The sequence below is a fragment of the Nomascus leucogenys genome, chromosome 3 (assembly GCF_006542625.1).
Source record: "Nomascus leucogenys isolate Asia chromosome 3, Asia_NLE_v1, whole genome shotgun sequence".
NCBI lineage: Eukaryota > Metazoa > Chordata > Mammalia > Primates > Hylobatidae > Nomascus > Nomascus leucogenys.
In genome coordinates, this window is record NC_044383.1 from 146,071,434 (window position 1) to 146,094,481 (window position 23,048).

At 42.8% G+C, this 23,048-nt stretch overlaps 1 protein-coding gene across 1 annotated transcript in view; it reads left to right on the forward strand.

Annotated features, from left to right (window-relative positions):
* IGF2R (insulin like growth factor 2 receptor) overlaps nt 1–23,048 on the forward strand; it is a 136,052-nt gene that overhangs the window by 21,824 nt on the left and 91,180 nt on the right. The window contains exons 2-4 of the mRNA XM_030809929.1: nt 185–324; nt 18,135–18,259; nt 19,819–19,917. Coding sequence (XP_030665789.1) covers nt 185–324; nt 18,135–18,259; nt 19,819–19,917 — 364 coding nt within the window. The remainder of the gene's footprint in view (nt 1–184; nt 325–18,134; nt 18,260–19,818; nt 19,918–23,048) is intronic.

Sequence of the window (23,048 nt, forward strand, 5' to 3'; positions counted from 1 at the left end):
TTAGTAGTTTCTGCCCTGGCTTCCTTACAACTTAACATACTTGACTTTTTAGTGTTTTTGGCTAAGGAAAGTGTATTTTCTAGTTTGTGGCAGTTTTAAGCAAATGTGGCTTGAATAAAACTAGAGAGAAGTTTAATTTTTGATAAATCAGTGACAGTGACAAGTTGTTTTTCTTCCTTTCCAGTTATACATGGGAAGCTGTTGATACCAAAAATAATGTACTTTATAAAATCAACATCTGTGGAAGTGTGGATATTGTCCAGTGCGGGCCATCAAGTGCTGTTTGTATGCACGACTTGAAGACACGCAGTTATCATTCAGTGGGTAAGTAGAACTACCTGAAATTACTGGATTGGCAATATGATTCCCCAGTTTTGCAAAAATGACTGTGTATAGCTATACATATATAGCTATACAAAAATTATGAATGCTTAGAAATTATAAGTGTTTATAATACATAATACACATTTGTTAGTAGTGAAAAATGATAACGGTTTGAATCTCTAGTATGAGCTAAAACTAGGCTGGTTCTGTCTGGTGGATACTATGCACACAGCCATTATGAAGAATTATGTAGATGTGTATTTGATATTGAAAGCTGTCTCCTAGATGGCTCTCCCTTCTCACCCACATTTTTCTTAAACACTGTTTTTACATTCTTCCCCAGCCCACATTTCCTTTTAGTGCTCCCCCAACTCCCACTCCTTTGTACCTTCCAGTTTTGGCTGTAGTTCCCAGACAGTGTTTCTGCCGTCAAAGATGGTCACTGGAGTTAGGTTTACATTAAAGGTTAAATAAATAGTCCTGAGGATTGGCAGTCTCAGAGAAAAAGGTGCAGCCCCTTCTTTCCTAGAGTTCATTTCATTTCCCCAAATGTATGCCTTTTGGGTCAGGATCGCTATCCTTCTGTGAAGAATATGAATCCAAGCTGGATTGATATATCAACACCAGGTTACATGGAGTGGAGTCAGGGCAGATGCCTGAAGGAAGGGATGCGGGGCAGACAGAAAAGCAGAACGCATTGCCCTTGGATTTGGCAACATGGATGTCCGTGGTGACCTTTCACTAAGGCAGTTAGAATAATGAGGTTTGACCACAATGGATGCTCATGACCTGGAGATGGTATATGACTAGGGACTGTCTGATAACTAGAAGAGGATGCTAGGTAGGCTTTTGGATTTGGGAGAGAAGCTTACTGTGGTAGCTCTGTCATTTTCTTTTGTGTTTTAAACATTTTTATATTTTTATAGATTTGGCAGTTCAAGTGCAGTTTGTTACATGGATATATTGCATAGTCGTAAATCTGGGTTTTTAATACCTGTCACCTGAATAGTGTACATTGTACCCAGTAGGTAATTTCTAATTCCTCACCCCCCAACCTTTCTGAGTCTCCAGTGTCTGTTATTCCACTGTCCATGTCCATGTGTATGTATTATTTAGTTCCTACTTATAAGTGAGAACATGTGGTATTTGATGTTCTCTGAGTTATTTTACTTAGGATAATGGGCTATTGTTCAATTCATGTTGCCGCAAAACATGTGATTTCATTCTTTTTTATGGCCAACATGTGGAATTTGGCCATGAAAAAGAATGAAATCACACACACACACACACACCACATTTTTTGTTATCCAGTCATCCATTGATGGACACTTAGGTTTATTCCATATCTTTGCAATTATGGATAGTGCTGTGATAAACATTTGAGTGCAGGTATCTTTCTGATATGATGATTTTTTTCCTTCAAGTATATATTCATTAGTGGGATTGCTGGATGGAATGGTAGTTCTATTTTTAGTTCCTTGATAGATCTCTATACTGTTTTCCATAGAGGATATCCTAATTTACATTCCCACCAACAGTATGTAAGCGTTCCTGTTTTTCTGCATTCTTGCCAACATCTTTTGCTTTTTGACTTTTTAATAATTGCCATTCCAGTGGGTATAAGATGGTGTCTCGTGGTTTTAATTTGCCTTTCTCTGATGATTAGGGATGTGGAACATTTTTACATGGTGCTTGTTGGCCTTTGTATGTCTTTAGAGAAATGTCTGTTTAGAGAAATGTCTTTAGAGAAAAGTTAATGTCCTTTGCCCTCTTTTTAAAGGGGTTCTTTTCTTCTTTTTTGAATTGTTTGAGTTCCTTGTAGATTCTGGATGTTAGTCCTTTGTCAGATGCACAGTTTGCAAATATTTTCACCCATTCTGTAGGTTTTCTGTTTACTCTGCTGTGCAGAAGCTTTTTAGTTTAATTAAATCTTACTTGTCTATTTTTGTTTTGTTGCATTTGCTTTTGAGGTTTTAGTTATGAAATCTCTGTCTAGACCAATGTCCAGGAGAGTGTTTCCTGGGTTTTATTCTAGAATATTCATAGTTTCAGATCTTACATTTAAGTTTCCAACTTTTGTATATGGTGAGAGATAGGGGTCTAGTTTCATTCTTCTGCATATGGCTGTCCAGTTTTCCCAGCACCATTTATTGAATAGGGTGTCCCTTCCCCAGTGTTATGTTTTTGTCAACTTTGTCAAAGATCAGTTAGTTGTAAGTATGTGGCCTTAACTCTGGGTTCTCTATTCTGTTTCATTGATCTGTGTGCCTGTTTTTATATCAGTACCATGCTGTTTGATTACTGTAGCCTTCAGGTATAATTTGAAGTCAGGTAACATGATGCCTCCAGCTTTGTTCTTTTTGTTTAGGATTGCTTTTGCTGTTCAGGCTTTGGCTACTCATATGGTTCTATATGAATTTTAGGATTGTTTTTCTAATTCTGTGAAAAATGACATTGGTACTTTGGTAAGAATTGGATTGAATCTGCAGATCGCTTTGGGCATTATGGTCATGTTAACAATACTAATTCTTCTAGGCCATGATTTTTGCATCTGTATTCATTAGGGATATTGGCCTGTAGTTTTCCTTTTTAGTTCTGTCCTTGCCTTGCTTTGGTGTTAGGGTGTTACTGGCTTCATAGAACAAGTTAGGGAGGATTCCCTCCAACTTGATTTTTTTTTTTTTTTTTTTCAGGGTGCAGTTTCAGTGGGATTGGTACCAGTTCTTTGTACCTTTGGTAGAATTTGGCTCTCAATCTGTCTGGTCCTGTGCTTTTTCTTGGGAGATTTTTAAAGTACTGATTCAATCTCACTACTTGTTGCTGGTCTTTTCAGGATTTCTGTTTCTTCCGATTCAATATTGGGAGGTTGTGTGTTTCCAGGAATGTATCCATTTCCTCTAGGTTTTCTAGTTTTTGAGTGTAGAGATGTTTATAGTAGCCTCTGATGATCTTTTGTCTCTCCATAGTATCAGTTTTAATGTCTACTTTTTCATTTCTGGTTGTGCTTATTTGAATTGTGTCTCTTCTTTTTTTGGTTAATTTGAGTAGTGGTCCATTGATTTTGTTTATCTTTTCAAAGAAGCAACTTTGTTTTGTTGATCCTTTGCATTTTTCTGGGGGGGGTCTCAATTTCATTTAGTTCTGCTCTGATTTTTGTTACTTCTTCTGTTAGGTTTCAATTTGGTTTGTTCTTTTTTTTTCTAGTGCCATGAGGGTTACATTGGGTTATTAATTTGTGATCTTTCTTTTTGATGTAGGCATTTAGTGCTATAAACTTCCCTCTTACTGCTGCTTTGCTGTATCCCAGAGGTTTTGGTCCATTGTGTGTCTATTTATATTGGTTTCAAAAAACTTTTACATTTCATCCTAACTTTGTCATTGACCCAGAGGTTATTCAGGAGCAGGTTGTTTAATGTTCATGTATTTGTGTAGTTTTGAGAGTTCTCCTCTTGGAATTGATTTTTAGTTTTATTCCACTGTGATCTGGGAAGATAGTTGATATGATTTCAGTTTTTAAAAATGTACTGAGACTTGTGGCCTAACATATGGTCTATCCTGGAGACTGTTCCATGTGCTAAGAGGAATGTATGTCCTGTGGTTGTTGGGTAGAATGATCTTTAAATGTCTTTTAGGTCCATTTAATCCTGAGTCCAATTTAAGTTCAGTGTTTTATTGTTGATTTTCTGTCTCGATGATCTTTCTAGTGCTTTTAGTGAGGTGTTGAAGTCTCTCATTATTATTACATTGCTGTCTATCTCCTCTTAGGTCTAGTGGTAATTATTTTATGAATCTGAGTGCTTTGGTGATGGTTATATCTTGTTGAATTGATCCCGTTATCATTATTTAATGGTCTTTTTTTTTCTTTTTAAACTATTATTGACTTAAAAGTCTCTTTTATCTAAGTATTGCTTCTCCTGCTCACGTTTGGTTTCTATTTGCATGGAATATCTTTTCCTACCTATTTACCTTGAGTCTTTGTTTTTACCAGTTAGGTGGTTTTCTGTAAGCAACATATGGTTGGATCGTTTCTTTTTTTAAAATGTAGTTCACCAATCTATATCTTTTATGTAAAGGATTTAATTCATTTATGTTCTGAGTTAATATTGATATGTGAGGTTTTGTTCCTGTCATAGTGTTGTTAACTAGTTGCTTTTTAATGTCAATTGTATAATTATTTTATAAGATATGTGAGTTTTATACCTTTTGTCTGACTGGGTTAATTCAAACCTGTCTTTAAGCTGTTAGCTTCTCTTTTCTGCTGGTCTAGTCTGCTGTTCAAGCTTTCAACTGTATTTTGTAATTCCTACAATGAATTTTTTATTTCTGGAATTTCTGTCTGATTTTCTAAAAAATAGCTATCTCTGGTAAAATTTTAATTTAGATCCTATATTTTTCTGATGTCTTTGTGTTGGTTTTTTGACTTTCTCTTGGATCTTATTGCGCTTCTTTAAAATCAATATTTTGAATTCCTTATCTGGTATTTCAAGAATTTCATTTTCTTTTGGGTCACTGCTGGAAAGTTAGAGTGAGTTTTTGGGGATGTTGCAGCACTCTTTTTTTTTTTTTTTTAAATGCTTCTAGGGTTGTTATTCTGTTTCATTCTCATCTGGATAAACTATCACTTCTTTGTTTTTGAATTTACTTTGGCAGGATTTTTTTTTTCCCTTGAGAATGTGAATATAATGTATGTTGTATATAGTTTGACTTCAGTTCTGGGTACTTTCAGTGACAAAGACTCTGAGTTTCTTGGTTATAGCTGGCCTTTTTGTGGTAGCTTTCTCAAATGCTAGTGATAGTAGTGATGTGCTAGGTGTGTGAGCAGTGTCCTCACCGTCTCCCATGGGGCCTGGAAGGCAGAGTTCTCAGGAAGTTATTTTGTTCTCCGTTGCTTTGCACTTGTGGCAGCAGAATTTATATTGGGTTGTGCGGGCCAGCAGGTGGTATTTACGGGTAAAAGCCAGCTGCAGTGGAATCCGATGGGTCTATGCGTCTCTGTGCTTGACCTTTGTTTAATGGGGGAAGCTCTGTTGCTTCAGGCAGTGGAGTGGTCTGTGGAATGCACAGTGGCCTGAGCTCCCTGCTCAGCCCCTGAGTGGGGGACAAAGCTGGACAGAACTGAACTGCCGGTTCTTCTGTTGGATACTTCAGTGGCTCAAGCACCAGCCCTTACAGGGGTAGCAGGGGTAGCTCTGTAGAAGGTGCCAAGGTGTCTGCGTGGAGGTGTGGGGGCTGCCCCAGCTCCATGGCCTGGGCAGGTGGGAGCACAATCTGCCTCCCTGTCATACCCTGTCCTGGTGCTGGGAACATTCAGAACATGAGAATATCGCTGTCTGTCTCAGGCTGCAGTGTAGTGAGTGCCACGAGAGACACCTGTCCCATGGCTTACCACCAACATGTCTTCTGCAGTGAGCCTCCTCCCTCAACCCAAAGCACACAGATTTGTAGCTCTTCTGCTCTTTGCCACAGGAATGCTGTGGGTCCCTGTAGAGAGGGTGGGGCCCCACCTTTCCTCCAAGTCCCAGTGGGCACACTGTCAGTGGAAACACAGCTGCCCCTAACAGCCACAGAATGGCCACTGTCCCGTGTGCCTGTGCCAACCTGTGGGAGCAGCCCACGACTGTGCCCACAGCAGTAGGTGGAGGGTGGGGGAGGAGAAGTCCCACTCCCCACATCCGTGCCCAAGCACTGAGACCACCTGGCTCCTGGGCTGGAAGCATACTCCTCCCTTGCAGGGCTAAGTACAGCATCCCTGTCTCCGCTGCAGGTGGCACAGTCTCTCAGCCCACAAGCCATGCACCCCTGTCTCCACTGCAGGTGGCACAGTCAGCCCACAAGCCATGCTCCTGGACGCAGGAAAGTGCATGCTCTGGTCTCCTTTGTCCCAAGGGGTGCCCCCCTGGCATGCTGCACTCTTTCTTCCCTTAGGAGCAGCACTCCCCGAGGGTAGACCTCTGGGAACCCTGCAGCTCCCCTGGGTCCAGCCAGCCCTGTGTGGCTGCTGCAGTCTCAGCAGGTGCCAAGAAAGGTCTGCGGGGCCTCTGGTGATATGGAGACATCAGTGCTGAGCTTCCCCAGGCAGTCCTCCAAGGGCTGTGCCCTTAGTATGATGCCCGCTGCTGCTGCCGCTGCCACCCAGGTCCACTGGAGGGTGGGCAACCTGGCACAAGTGCTAGTCTGATGTAATGCCCTCAGGAAGCCCCCAAATTGCTGCCCGCACCAGTGTTTGGGTTTGTGAGGGCAGAAAAGCTCTCCCACATTTCAGGTACCAGCAGTCGGCCACAGAGGTGAGGAGCAGCAGCAGCATTCCCGCCACCCCTTCCAAGGGAATACCAAGTCCCTCAGGGCTCCTAGCTGCTCTCTGCCCGTCTCTTGTTTCCTGCTTTTTATTTTTTGCCCTCATTTCATCCCAGGGGTCCTCCACTAGGCTCCAGTGCTCTCCACTTGATACTCCATTCTGGCGATAGTTGCTCACCTGTAACTCGGGTTCTTCTGAGAACCAGCCTCTGGCAACTCTGTTCACCTGTCTTGAAACAAAAGAAATCCCCACTTGTCATTTTGCATGGAAATTGCTAAACACAGTTAAAAGAGCTTTGTAGAAAGCAGTGTTTAGAGTAAGAAGATAAGGGAGTGCAAGGTCTGCTGGTTGAGGCCCAGCTCCTGTTTGATTTCCCTCTCTCTCTACAAAGAGACCATCCAGACTGAAAAACCTGGTGAGAGGGATTTGAGGCCTGGGATTGAGATCTGAGAAAGCACTAGATTGTTGTGAATTCTTGGGTCTGACATTATCCTTGGTGATATACTTAGGAAACTTACAGGTGAGATGGCCAGTTTACTCATTGTGCTCTTTTGAGAACTCACAGAGAAAGGCCACAAGTAAGCCTGTTGGCCAGTGTTACGCAGATGTTCAGAAAGAAGGAAAAGTAGCTTTCTTCTTGATTTTATTATAATACTTCAATATTTTTGGCTAATGAAAGTGTGTCTTGAGTTTATGATAGTATGGTATGGTATAGTATAATACCACATAGACTGATGCCAGATGGAGACAACTTACTTGAAGGATAATTTGTGAGCTTGGCTTCACTGGACAAAGTTTGAGTTTGACCAAGTTCTGTGGGCCTTGAAAGCCAGGGAGGAGGAGAGTTGTTATTTTTTGTAGGGAGTGGATGCATTACAGCTCTTTTGTGATGGTAACGGGGAGGTGATATGATGGAAGGTGTTTTTAGGAAGCTGGCCCCTTGGAATAGGAAAGGATGCTTACAGGGGAGATACCAAAGATAACTAGATGACTAAAAAGTAACTTACAGGTTAAGATGATGATGCTACTATTATAAACCAGCAGTTTCCAGTCTCATTTTTTCCCCCAGATACATGTGACAGATCCCTTTCCCAGAGCTTGAAACTTCCAGAGGGAGTCATCATATATACTTTCAGGACTCTCAGTAACAGCTCCCTTTCTTCAACTGGAGAGAGCAGTTTGTATGAGTGAATGAGAGTGATGTTGACAGTAGCATAGGGATAATCCCGAATCAAATCTAATTTGCATATACAATAAAAATACCTACATTTTGTTGCACATTCATGTGCTAGGCCTAATGTTTTAAAGTAAAATATCTCATTTAATTCATTTAACAACCCTTTAAAGTAGGTGATTTCATTTCCCTCATGTTACAAATGAAGAAACGGAAGCGCAAAATGGATCTGTGTTCTACGGTGGGCAGGTCTGTGCAAATCTGCCCCCGAAGTCCAAGGAAGTTGAGAGGCTGAAGAAGGAGGCTGACACCCAGTTTCTCAGAAAGAAACATTTAATAGGGACTTATGAATAGAAGCCACATCTCAAGAAGCCACGAGATGAGATGGATCCCTCCGCCATCACCCACCCCAGACCCGGGGCTCATACACCATAGGGAAGGGGTGGTTCTGAAGGGATGTATGGGACAATTGAAGTAGTTTTTTTGACCTAAGGGGAGGATTTCTGATAAGTACCTGCTCTTAACACAAGGAACAGTAGATAAACTGGAAATCTTGGAGGCCTTCCTGGAACTGGATTAATCGGAAGTCAGCAGGGCAGTTTGGCCTCAAGAATGGAGTTACTTTAGCCTCCACAATGAGCACCTTGCTGGAGGTAGTGTGGTTATGGATTTGAATGTGGACAGCCAGCTCTAGAGCCTGTGTACTCACTCAGGGCTGTGTTTTTGTGTGAGTCATGGGGTCACATCAGACAGATTGGAGCTGAATTGGAGACCAGGATGGGAGATCTGAATGTGTGGCTCTGAGAGGACATCTGAGAACAAACTTCTTTTGATCTTGCTAGAAAGGAAAAAACGTGAACCTTCAAAACGACCACAAGAACTGGAGCTCTCAGCAGATCAGAGCTAGCGTAGAAATAGATCCAAATATATATGGGAACTTAAGATAACTGAACAACCAAAAAATTGGGTGTAAGTAGCTATTGTCTCTTACGAAACAAAGTTCAATCCTTCCTTTAGATCACATACCAAAATTACAGCTCAGTTAAGATTTGAAAGTAAAAAGACAATAGAACATTGGAAAAAAAATCAGTAACATATAGATATAATCTAGAAGAGCCTTCCTTAAGGAATCCTGGAAGCCATACAGGAGAAGAGGAACATTTCTTATTACATACCTTTTAATGACTAAAAGGTGTTCTAAAGACAAAAGACATACGCTAGACTGGGAAAAACATTTCCAGCATGTTTGCCAATGTACAATTAGGATGAGAGCTTTTCTTAAAAATTGGTAAGAAAGACAGACAACCCAGGAGAAAAATGGCAAAGTCAAAGAACAGGTAATTCACAAAAGAAGAAATCAAGATGGTCAATACAACTTCACTAGTAAGCCAGATGGATTAGTCCTTTCTCACATTGCTATAAAGAACTACCTGATACTTGGTAATTTATGAAGGAGAGAGGTTGGATTCACAGTTCCGAAGGCTGTATAGGAAGCATGGCTGGGGAGGCCTCAGGAAACTTAAAATCATGGCAGCAGGTGAAGGGAAGCAGGCAGCTTCTTTGCATGGTGACAGGAGAGGAGTGGGGAGGTGCTACACACTTTGAAACAAGCAGATCTAGTGAGAACTCTATCACGAGACAGCACTTGGGGATGGTGCTAAACCATTAGAAACCAGCCCCGTGATCCAATTACCTCCCACCAGGCCCCACCTCCAGCACTCGGGATCACAATTCATCATGAGATTTGGGTGGCGAGACAGAGCTAAGCCGCATCACCAGGTATAAATGCAAATCAGAGCAATTATGAAATCTCATTTTTCTTTGAGAAGTTGGCAGAAATTTAAATGGTTGAATCATAGAGTGCTGGCAAGGAGCCTGGAAATGGGCACATTTATTTATATGTTGCTGTAGGAAGATGATTGTCTCTAAATCCTTTTGGGAAGATAATAGTTGGTGTGAGGTTGTTTTTTTTTTTTTTTGAGACAGAATCTCGCTCTGTTGCCCAGGCCGGAATGCAGTGGCGCAATCTTGGCTCACTGCATCCTCCGCCCCCTGGGTTTAAGCGATTCTCCTGCCTCAGCCTCCTCAGTAGCTTGGATTACGGGCACCACCATGTCTGGCTAATTTTTTTTTGTATTTTTAGTAGAGATGGGGTTTCATCATGTTGGCCAGGCTGGTTTTGGACTCCTGACCTCAAGTGATACACCCACTTTGGCCCCCCAAAGTGCTGGGATTACAGGCGTGAGCCACCACGCCTGGCCTGGTGTGAGTTTTAAAGTGCCCCAAAGCAGGGGTCCTCAACCCCCGGGCCACAGACTGGTACCGGTTTGTAGCCTGTTAGAAACTGGGCTGCACAGCAGGAGGTGAGTGGTGGGTGAGAGAGTGAAGCTTCATCTATATTTACAGCTGCTCTCCATTGCTTGCACTACTGCCTGAGCTCTGCATCCTGTTAGATAAGTGGCAGCATTAGATGCTTATAGGAGCGCGAACCCTATTGTGAACTGCACATGCAAGGGATCTAGGTTGTGACCCCTTATGAGAATCTAATGCCTGATCATCTGTCAGTGTCACCCATCACCCCCAGATGGGACCATCTAGTTGCATGAAAACAAGCTCAGGGTTTCCACTGATTCTACACTATGGTGTGTTGTATAATTATTTCATTACATATTACAATGTAATAATAATAGAAATAAAGGGTACAATAAATGTAATATGCTTGAATCATCCCGAAACCATCCCACCCCCAGCCCAAGTCCGTGGAAAAATTGTCTTTCATGAAACCAGTCTCTGGTGCCAACAGGGTTGGGGACTGCTGCCCTAAAATTTTTTATAGTGAGAAACAAATATTAAGACCTCAATGCTGGTTTAAACAATATTACATTATTTTAAATTGAAGAATCATACATTATCCACACATCCAAGGAGCTCAGAAGAAATTAAAAAAATCATACATTAGTTTTTCCTTAGGCAAACGATATTACATATGTGAATCTTAGCAAATGTTAGCCATCATTTTTATAGGGCCTGTAAACAATATTTGGTCCCATTTGCAACCTAATTATTTTCACATTTTAAAGTGGTTTATACATTTTATATACATTTGACCCTTGAACAACACTAGAGTTAGGGGCACCAACCCCCTGCACAGTTGAAAATCCATGTTTAACTTTTCACTCCCTCTAACCTTAGCTGCTAATAGCCTGCTGTTGATGGGAAGCTTTACCAGTAACATAAATAGTCGATTAACATATATTTTGCATGTTATATGTATTAAATACTGTATTCTTACAATAAAGTAAGCTAGAGGAAAGAAAATATTAAGAAAATCAGGCTGGATGTGGTGGCTCACACCTGTAATCACAGCACTTTGGGAGGCTGAGGTGGGAGGATCACTTGAGCCCAGAAGTTTGAGACCAGCTTGGACAACATAGTGGAACCCCATCTCTGCAAAAAATAAAAAAATTAACCAGGCATGGTGGTGCATGCCTGTAGTCCCAACTACTTGGGAGGCTGAGGCAGGAGGATTGCTTGAGCCCAGGAGGTGGAGGCCTCAATGAGGTGTAATCCGGCCACTGTACTCCTGCCTAGGTAAGAGAGTAGTGAGACCTTGTCTCAGGAAAAAACAAATCATAAGGAAGAGAAAATATGTTTATTATTCATTGAGTGGCAGTGGATCATCATATAAAGATCTTCATCCTCATTGTCTTCATGTTGCGTAGGCTGAGTGGGAGGAGGAAGAGAAGGGACTGGTCTTGTTGTTCTGGGGTTACCGAGGTGAAAGAAAATCTGTGTATAAGTGGACCTGGAAAGTTCAGACCTTTGCAGTTCAAGGATCAACTGCATTTGATTTCCTTTTCAAGTACCTCACATGTCTGGCTTAACAGTTAAAATTTCAGTGTAACAATAATTATAAATTTATGAGTATTATTATTTAATGATTCTTATATATTTACTAGTTATGCTAAAATTCTAAAATTTCTAATTCTAAAATTCTCTTAAATGTTCTAATACTGTGTCGTAAGTCTGAATTAATTGCTGAGTTATAAACTTTGGATTGGAGTTATATTAAACATTGCAGTAAAAATACCAAATACATTCACATTTTTTCTAACACATCAAATATTAATATTATGATTTTAATTAATCTTCTGAGGATTACAGCTCTATATCCATTTCAGGAAGCCTGTTACCAGTCCATTTAACTTGAGGTAGTGTACTCACTAGGGAACAGTGTTAATTGAGGTTACCTCTGGAGCCTGGAATTCTGTTTGGCTTCTTGTTGGTGACCTTGTAGGACGCAGTGAGTCCGATTGTAGTCGCTGTCCCAGGTGATTCATTTACTCTAAAGAGCCTGGCCCCTGACTTCCAGTGATTTAATAGTGTCTGATTCTTGTATGCACTCACAGAAATCTACAGCAGGCATCTGGATTGATCATTGGATTGTATCTTTCATCTCTTTGACTCATAAGATGTGAAAATGCCTTTTCCTCTTAAGTCTTTTATTTTCTTAAAACCTAGAATTCTGATGGATATTTAAGATGATACCTGGTTGAGTTTTGGATACAACTCATGTGTTTATCTGATTTATGGTCTCTCCTGATAGTCTGGCAATACCTGTTACATTTTAAAACGTATATTCACATAATCTTTTGTGACTCAAACGGATAGAAGTAGTAGTACTATATGTAGATATTTGTACAAAAGGTTTTTGGTAGCATTGTTTATTGTGGCAAATATGCCGGAACAGTCTACTGTATGGGTATGGTTCAGTAATTTATAGTGTATTTTCTTCTTACTTGGTTAAATCATCTAAAATTATATGTATACATTATATTAAAATATAGCCAACAGTTAATGTTTATTTATAATAAATATTTGACTATCAGTCATATGTAGGCACTGGTTTGGGTACTGGAATTGAATCAGTCACTACAACAGACAAGAATCTCTTTTTTTCATGGAGCTTACATTTTAGTAGGGTGGGAGACAGATGAAAAAAGCAATGGCTAAGTAGTATGTTAAACTATGATGACTGCTACAAAAAAGGAAAGGAAGGGTAATCAGGAGTACTGGGGGCTCAGGGTTGTGTGTGCAAGGATATTAAATAGGGTGTCACTGAGAATGTGACACGTAAGTAAAGACCTCGAGTTGAGGGAGTGAGCTGTGTGTCTCTCTGGGGGAACAGCCAGTTCAGGGGACAAGAGGAGTAGCCAAGGAGTGTGTTGATGGTAGCAAGAAAATAAATATCTTTTAAAAAGAGTATCCATATAAATAGAGAAGCTGGAGGTAAAAAAATTGGATGAGTATTTTTTTTTTTTTAATTTGGCAAAATAGCGCGAATAGTATATGTTGAAGGAAACGCTAAGTGGGTGGTGCAGGGGAGAGAGGAAGACTTGCTTGAGCACATCGGGAAGTAGGACAGGAAGGGTTCTGTCTGCCTTGTAGGTTCTAATTGCCATGGCAATAGTATACTTTTTGTGGCCGCTGCGGCAGGCAGGAGGGCTGCCTGTGAAGTCAGGATCACCAGGCTTTGTGGCTTCAAGGAGGCCGAATCACTGTGGGCTTGCTTGGGCTTGGAGGTGCGGCCTGGTGGGCCTGCAGAGTGCGACTTGGAGGTCTGAGTGAGCAGCACGTGAGGGCCCGGTGCAGCCTGGCCTGGTGGTACCCTTGAGAGCGTGGCCTAGAGGGCTCCGAGGGGCAGCCTGGCCAGTGTGGTCTGGAGGGGTCTGGCAAGCGCTGTCTGGAGCACTCAGAAGTGTGGCCTGTTGTTCCGGGTGGGTCTAGTGAGTGTGGCGTGGAGTGCTGGGTGGTGTGGCCTGGCTGGCACTGAGGTCCCTGAGGATTCTGGAGAACTTCAAGGTGCGGCCCCGGGAGTGCGGCCAAGTGTGGTGTGGTGTGGTGTGGAGGGCCCTTGTGTGCAGCCTGGTGGTTCCTGTGAACATGGTTTGGAGGGCCTGGTGAATGTGTCCTGGTAGGCCTGGTGAGTATGTGAGCATGGCCTAGAGTGTCACCAAACCAAACTGGACCCGTCTGCCTGTGCACCAGGGAAAGCCAAACACCAAAGCTGCAGGGTTTTTGCTGGAGAGAGTGGACTGCACTGCGACGAGACAGGAGGGAAGGTCAAACCTGTCTCCCCAAGCTGGCGGCTGGGTCGGGTTTTATAAGCTTATGGTAATGAGGTGTGTTCTGATTGGATCTTGCAATTAGATGACACCAGGGCTCTATCTGATTGGATCCTGGATCTTGCCATGCGGTGTGCGCTTCTTATTTCAGTCCCACTCCTCAGTCCAGCGCTTAGGTTCCTCCCCTGTTGCAAGCTTGGTTCATCTGTGCAGGCTCCGGTAACACGATCTCAAACTGGGAGCCATGGCAGCTGAAAAACAACGAACAGCTTTGTGCATAAAAGATGATACAGCTTGGTCTAATGTGGTTCTAAGGAGGCTCTGCCAGCGAGTCTTAGGGGTTCTGGCGGGCAGCCCTGCGAACCTGGAGCTTGGGGTCTGCAGTGCTGGGAGGCCGAGGCCTGGCATGTTGGGGACAGGTCTTGGGAGCTGACTGGGGGCCTGGCGTGGTGGCGGCAGCCGGCAGCCCCTGCCTGGCCCATGTCTGGGAGGCCGCGGTTCTCTGCGGCGTCTCGCCGGTGTCGCCCTTGGCCACTGGGCTGCGAGGAAGCCGGCGAGGGGTGGGTGCGCGTCCCGCCCGGGTCTACCGCCGAGGGATGCAGTGGCTGCCAGCGTGGCCGTGCGGCTGGGTCACTCCCTTCCCGCTTCCAGGGCCTTTTTCTGCCTCCTTTTCAGGACGTGACCCGCACATTATGGGGGACCCGTAGGGGCTCTTGACACAGAGGGGTCACCCTATGTGCGAACAGGATACGAGGTTGGGGGCTTGGCTTCTGAAGCTGCCAGGAGACGCCACATCCCTTTGCCTGCAGCGGCCGCCCCCCATCCCCCCACCCGCCCCATTCTCTCCCCTCCCCCAGCTGCAGCCTTCCGCGCCTCGAGCCTCCCTGGGTCCCCTGCACCTCCCCAGGACCCCGCGCATCCTGGGCCTCTTGCGCCTCCCCGGTCCTCCGCGCCTCCTTGGCCCCCGTGCCTCCCCGCACCCTTTGTGCCTCATGGGGGCTCCCCGTGCCTTCTGCCCCCCGCCTCGCCGCGCCCCTCGCCTCCTCGTGCCCCTCCGCGCCCCACACCTCCCCACCCCTGTGCCTCTCTGCCTCTCCCCTGTACCACCCGGTGTCCTCCTTGCCCCACGCGCCTCACCCCTCGCGCCTCCCTGTACCCTGCATGCCCCGTGCGCCTGCTGCGCCCCACGCGCCTCCCCACTCGCGCCTCCCTGTACCCTGCATGCCCTGTGCGCCTGCTGCGCCCCATGCGCCTCCCCCCTCGCGCCTCCCCCTCGCGCCTCCCCCTCGCGCCTCCCCCTCGCGCCTCCCCCTCGCGCCTCCCCCCTCGCGCCTCCCCACTCGCGCCTCCCTGTACCCTGCATGCCCTGTGCGCCTGCTGCGCCCCATGCGCCTCCTCCCTCGCGCCTCCCCCCTCGCGCCTCCTTGTACCCTGCATGCCCCGTGCGGCTGCTGCGCCCCACGCGCCTTCCGCGCCTCCAGCTGTCATGCACCTCCAGCTGCGCGTCTCCCTAGGCGGGTACCTCGGCACCGCTGAGCCCGCCCCGGCCCCTGCTCAGTGCCTCCCAGACACGCCCACTGCGGGCGGGACAGGGGGAGCTGTCCAGGCTCGGAGCTGTCCAGGCACGGGAGCTGTCCAGGCGCAGAGCTGTCCAGGCGCGGGAGCTGTCCAGGCGCGGGAGCTGTCCAGGCGTGGGAGCTGTCCACGGGGCACTGTCCTTGGTTTCAGAGCCTCTGCAGGGCTTCTGTGTCCTTTTGGCTGAGCTGACTGGGCAAAAGTTTTAGAAAAGACCCTGGGTGTTGCAGATGGAGAAGGATGATCCTGGCCGACTTTTGCACGCAGGCAGAAGAACCACCAGGCCATCAGCCTGGTGCTGTGGGGGCAGTGCTGACTTGTGGTCCGCCCCTGCCCCAAGACTTCAGGTGTATATGGGATTGGATCAACTATCATCCCGAGCACATGGCACGTACAATGAGCCGTGTGTTATTCCATGAACTAACGTTTTTCCTTTTAAAAAATTAGTTTTTTTGTATAACGTAGTGAGCACTGTTTCCAATAAAAATCTAGGATCTTGACAGTAACCACTATCTGTTCTACTCTTCCCTCTTTCAGTTTTCACTAGAAGTAATCATTAGCTCCCATCTTGTATTATTATTATTTTTTTTACTGTATCTAATTTCCAAAAAAAAAAAAAAATCTGTGTGTATGCAACTAACTTATCTTCCTATGTGTAACTTTTTGGGACTTAAGTGATGACAGTAATATTACTAAAAATCAACCATATTGTTGTTTTTCACTGTGGTTTACTCCTTCTGACTGCTGTGATATTTTATTGTGTGGATCTGCCGAAGTTAATTGATCCACTCTTCTGTTGATGGGCCTTTGGTCATTTCCAGGTTTTTGCTCTTCTGAAGAGCATGAGATATTCTTTCACGTTTTCTGCTGTGCATGTTCCATATGTGTATGATTTTCTCTTTTGTATAGACCTGAGTGGAATAACTAGGTCATAGGGCACACGAATGTTCAATTTTAGGACATAATGTCCTGCTGACTTTACATAGTTGTTGAACCAGTTAACATTTCACTAGCAACACAGGAGAGCTCTTGAGCCATCTCATGTCTGACAGTTGGTATTTAATTTTTGCCAGAGGGATGGCTGTAAATAGTATACCATTTTGGTCTTGATTTGAAATTCCTTGATCACCAGTAACATTGAACGTGTCTTAACATATTTATTGATGTACATTTTTCTTTGATTTGCTTGGTCATGTCTTGTTCATTTTATATTGGGTTGTCTATTGCGTGTGACCTAGATTAGAATTTTTTCTTTTCATTGGATATTAAAATCCACCATTGTGTGGCTAGGAGTGGGTTTTTCCTCCTCTCTCCTTTCCGGCGTGGTGTGTGCTTTCTCAGTCAGAGGTAATTCATCGTCCTTTATTTCCTGGAATTATACAAACATTCTTTTCTTATTTGTTTGCATGTGAATGGATGTAGAGATTCTTGATGCTGGTTCTTTGCCAGTTCTGTGTTTTTCCTAGTTTATAACTTACTTCCGTTTTCTTTAAGCTATTTTTTGATGAGTATAAACTCTTAAATTGAATAGGTCTACCTCATTAATCTTTTTGAGTCTTAAGAAATCTTTCTCTATCTTAAGATTTCTGCCACGTTTTGAAGTTTGGATTTCGATGTTTACATCTTTAATCCATTTAGACAGGGTGTCCAATCTTTTGGCTTCCCTAGGCCACATTGGAAGAATAATTATCTTTGGCCACACCTAAAATACACTAATACTCATTAGTATTAGTGTTTACAAGTTTGTGTTGGGCTGCATTCAAAGCCATTCTGGGCTGTATGTGGCCCACAGGCTGCGGGTTGGACAAGCTTGTGTTTAGAGTTGATTTTTGTACCCAGTACTGGGTAGGGATCCAATTTTGTCTTTTTCCATATGGATAACTATTTTGTTTCCAGTTCTGTTTTTATTTCCAGTTCTGTTTATTGAACAGCCTCCTCTTTCCCCTGATCTATTACTTCTGTCATAATCGAAGTTTAATTCACATTTGTGTCTCTGTGCTCTCTCTTCTAGTCGATTGGTCTCTATTCTAGTCTTTTGATCAGTTTATTCCTATGCTAACCCCCATCATGTTGATTTTTACATTGACTTTTTATTCTGGACTGTTACAGTAATGTCCCGGACAAACAGAGATGTGGTCACTCTACTTGTGGGCCTTTCTAGAGAATGTTGACTTTGTAGCATATGTGATGGGAAGTATTGAAAAATTTCAGTGGCTGAGTTATATATCCTGATTTGTATTTTTGAAGATCACACTGGTACAGATGGATGAGGAAGTGGGGCTGGTGAGGGTTGAGATTAGTGTGGAGGCAGGGGGAGCGGTTAGTTGGCCAGTGCTGGAGCGCAAGTAGTGGTTTTAGCGGGAGTAGAGGTGGAGAAATGTGGACAGATTTGAGATGGGCGTATAGCTGTGGACCTTTCCGATGTATAGAATGCAGCAGACAAGGTAAAGATGGCACTCAATGTAATGTAATGTAATGGGGATGCCACTCCTGAGATGGAAAATTCTGGGAAAAGACAGTTTTATAAATTTATGAGCTGTCAGATACATTATAATGCTACTTTTAATTTGCTTTTCCTTGGTAATAGATGTTTGGTTATGTATGTTTTATAGCCTGTTCACTCTCTTTTCTCTCCAAATAGGTGACTCTGTTTTGAGAAGTGCAACCAGATCTCTCCTAGAATTCAACACAACAGTGAGCTGCGACCAGCAAGGCACAAATCACAGAGTCCAGAGCAGCATTGCCTTCCTGTGTGGGAAAACCCTGGTGAGTCCACACAGGCACTTAATGTATTTCTTTAAAAAAAAAAAGGTCTGCCCCTTGGTGTTCTGGCCGTAGAGGTATTCCAGGAAGAATCAGTGAGCAAACTTAGAAACGCAAATAAGAAAAACCCTACCAAATCACCATCATCATCAAGAACCAATAAGTAAACAAATTCTAAACTTGTTACAACTTTTAAGTAAAACATAGACCACGTCTTTTGTAAAACTACAATTCAAAGTGATTAGTGTGTTAAAAATCAGTGCACTGTTTAATGTTTATGTTTATAGGCATAATTTTTTTTTCCTAAAACATCTTCTCCTAGCATTTCATTTTGATAGGTTTTAGGGCAGTGTATTTAGTTTTTTTAAAAATATTTTTCTTTCCTCATTTATATTAAATTAGAGATACCCACATCTATTTAGGAGAAGCCTTGGCCCGTGGGTATGGGGTTCTCAAGTTTTTTGGATATTACCTCATGTTTAAAGGGGACATCATTGTGTAAATTATTATGATTGTTCTTATTATGGGCATATCGTATGTAATTTGTTGGTTTTAATCTTTAGTTTTTGGAAAGAAACTTGCAGTAAATAATTGTTTTAGCTCTTGGGAGAGGGAATTGGTATACAAATTCTATGAATATTCTTGAATCAGAGTAAGAACCCAATCTTTAGGAAAGTCAGGTTGAGTGAAACTCTGTGGCTACTAAATTGCTTTAAAATATCATTTTAGAATTTGGGACTGTGACTGTTGCATCTTCAGGTCCACAGTGTCTTATCTGAAGAACTTTGAAAATAAAACTAATATTGTTAATTTTGGATCCGCGTATGAATTGCATCGTTGTGCATATTGAGACCTTAAAAAAAAAAGAATCTGTTCGCAGCAGCATTAAATGAGAAGATTTATATTACAGAATAAAATATATAGCTCCTGTTTTAACTTCAACTAATTTCCTTTATGAATTCTGTGTTCACCATACCAGAAGTAGTACTGTGAAGGATATCTCCCTAGACTTGCATGTAGGAGTGAAGAGGCCAGTTCCTGCTGTGCCTGTGTCATCCTGCGATGCTGTGGTCGACCTGTTTGTAGTCCACTCTGGTTGCGGTTAGCAGGAGGGGCTGCCTTGGAGGGTGGGCGTCTGGTGGGTGTACTAACTTGGTCAGATGCAGATGGGCTCCTCATGGGAGCCTTTTCACAGGAAGCATGAGGTCACGTTTTCTGGCTTTCGTTTGCTGGCATTTGCTTAAGAGAACATTTGGAGTTTGAGAGGAGAATGACTGAGGATTTCTTCCCATGAACTCACTCAATGTACTTGCACAGCTGGGGTGGTAGAATGCTTTTGGATTAGTTACACAAAATCCCAACATGATTTTATGAAGCCTTGGTCTCAGAATTTGCAGATTTGGGAACCTCTTGATGACCCCGTTTAACTAAAGCGGTTGCATCCCCTGCCCTTCTTGCTGCTGCTTTCTTTATTTTAGTACTCTTTACTGCATTCTAATTTTAAAGAAGAATCTTTACAATATGTGGTAAGGTAACTTATTATAATTATTTTTTTTTAATAGGGAACTCCTGAATTTGTAACTGCAACAGAATGTGTGCATTACTTTGAGTGGAGGACCACTGCAGCCTGCAAGAAAGACATATTTAAAGCAAATAAGGAGGTAACATGGGAACTTCAAATTATATGCTTATGAAGTGTACTCTGGGGAACTTTATCTTTCAAATACTGATTCTAACCTTTCGGGGTGAAAATCGTTTTTAGCTTCCAAATTGCATTTGAGCAGAGATACCATGTGATTTAATTTTTAAAACTTTTCTGAGTGGTTCTTATTTTTAGGACAGGGCATTTAAAATATCACAGGATGTGATTTTTGGTTCAGATTGGAAATAGAGTGGCTCATCCATATAGGGCAAGTTAGTTCTTGGTTTCTGGTGCTGTGCAACTCAGTAAACTAAGTGACACGGTTGGGCTTGGGCTTAGAGTATTCACTCTACCTGCAGGAGCCATCTGTTTCTGACGCTGACTGCTTCATCTTCCTTTGCACCTGGCTTTCCACCTGTGTTGTACCCCACTTTTGATAAGTCTCCTTTACCTGTTTGCATTGTTAAATCTCTCTGTCCCTCTGCTCAGCCTTGGGATGACTTCTGGCTGCAGTGTGAGTCCAGGCCAGGTATCCCTTAAATTCTTTTCCAACTCACCTCAGAGACTAGATTACTGGGTTACTGTTATTGTTATGTCCATCCCTTATTATTTGAACACAGCATTCCTTGGTCAAGACATTCTTCTTGGGTGTATGTATGTATATATATCTATATACATACATACCGACCTATATGTATTATGTGCAACATGATGTTTTGAAATATGTATGCATTGAGGAATGGCTACATTGAGCTAATTACATATGTATTACCTCACATAATTCCTTTTTTTTGTTGTGAGGACTCTTAAAATCTACTCTCTTAGTGATATGCAAGAATAAATTACATTGTTATTAATTGTGGTTGTGGTGTTGTTTAATGGATCTCTCGGGCAGGTCATTCTTGTTGACTAATGCAGTGTCCTGTTCCCCAGCCTGGACTCCCTGATGTTGCACTGCTGCTTGATTCTCCCTGGTCCTGGGGAAGAGCAGACTGTGTTCCTTCTGCCGCGTTTCCATGCCCACCACCCCAGATCCTAAAGAGAGTTTCCTGTTCTCACCTTGATAACAATCTTAATTAATTGATTATCTCACTTTTCTCTATTACTTTCTGTTTTTAAGAATTTTCAAAGGTTGTAAGGATTCAGGAACTAATGAATGGTCATAATCAGTAATTTTTACTGGTGGCCTAATACCATGCAGTTTAATAAGACAAAAAGAAATGTTTATTTAAAAACATTAATTCAGATTAAATTATGAATAATAAATCACTGATATTTTCAGATATGGTCATCTGTGAAGGGAAAGACAATTTCATATGGAAGTGGAAGTGGTAAAATACTGCCCAGGAAAACCATAAGGAGCATTCAATGAAAAAAAAAGTTTAAAGTGGAAAGAATTAAGGCTGATATTTAGGAGGTGGTGTCAAATGTAAACTTCATTTAAAAACTTAGGTGAAGCTGTTAGATGACGTACTGTTAGCAGTGGGAAAAGCATCTCAAAGCAGACATCTGTTTGGGGGTTGGGGGTGAGGGTGGGAGCACAGTGTGTTCATTCCCACAGTGCTATAAAGAAACACCTGAGACTGGGTAATTTATAAAGAAAAGAGGTATAATTGGCTCACAGTTCTGCAGGTTGTACAGGAAGAATGGCAGCATCTGCTTCTGGAGAGGCCTCAGGAAACCTAGAGTCATGGCAGAAGGCAAAAGCATATTGAGCACCTCACATGGCCAGAGCCTGAGGAAGAGAGTGGGAGGGGGAGGTGCCACCCACTTTTAAATGATCAGATCTCACAAGAACTCAGTTACTATCATGATAATCGCAAGAAGGGGGAGATGGAATCTGCCCTCATTATCCAGTCACCTCCCCAGGCCCTGCCTCCAATGTTGAGGATTACAATTTGACACAAGATTTGGGCGGGGACATATAGTCATCCTGGGATTACAGGCATGAGCCACCATGCCCGGCTAATTATTTTATATATATATATATATATATATATATATATATTTATATATGTGTATATATATGTGTGTGTATATATATGTGTATATATATGTATATATATGTGTGTGTGCGTGTGTATATGTATATATATGTGTATATATATATATTTTTTTTTTAGTAGAGACGGGGTTTCTCCATGTTGGTCAGGCTGGCCGTGAACTCCTGACCTCAGGTGATCCACCTGCCTCGGCCTCCCAAAGTGCTGGGATTACAGGAGTAAGCCTCTGTGCCTGGCCCCACACAAGTGTCCAGTTGGCTGGATCTGAGTTGTTTCCTGTGGGAGGTGGAGGCTGCGGCGACAGTGGTGCCCTCTGCTCTCCTGTTAGACCCCAGACTTCTCAGTCCCACAGATGCTCTGTTGGGCTCTGATTTTCCAACCTGATCACTGTACACTTTTTTTTGTTTTGTTTTGTTTTTTTTGTTTTATCTGAGTGTACCTCTTATGTCACGTTGCTGAATTGGCAGTTGTGTCTTCTACCACCTAGGAAAAAATTGCTTTCCAAAATAAAATGAATAGCAACTTGTTTTCATTGGGTCAGAAGTCACCAACTACAGCCCATGGTTCAAAGCCTGCCCTGGCCCTTTTTTGTACAACCCCAGGACTAAGAATGGTTTTCACATTTTTACAGGATTGTTACAAAACAAAGAGGAATATGCCACAGAGACCTATGTGACCTGCAAAACCCAAAATGTAGATACCACATGGTCCTTTGTGGAAAAAAAAAAAAGGGTGCTGATCTGTGTTCTGAATATTTTTTGGGGTGGGTGTAGGGAGGTATAGTCCGTGTTTTTCTCAAAACAATGACATTTAATTTCTCTTAGAAGCAGATTGAAGATGCATGAGAAGCATTTGTACTTTGTACTCTCTTACCTCTTCAGGTGTAGTTGGCAGCTGGGGCTTTATTCATTGAGTTCTCATTTATTGAGAGCCTATTGTGAGCTAAGCACTAAGAATTTTGTTAAATTTTGGAATGCTTTCAGGGAGCCTATAGACTAATGGTGTGAAGGACGTATCCATATTCACTAACTCATTTTTTTTTGTCTTATGGATAGATTAAATGGAAAGAACTGAAAAGCATAATGACTGCTAATAATGTAGTGCTGTCACTGTTAGCAAATCTTAATAAAGCATATGCCCTTTTTTC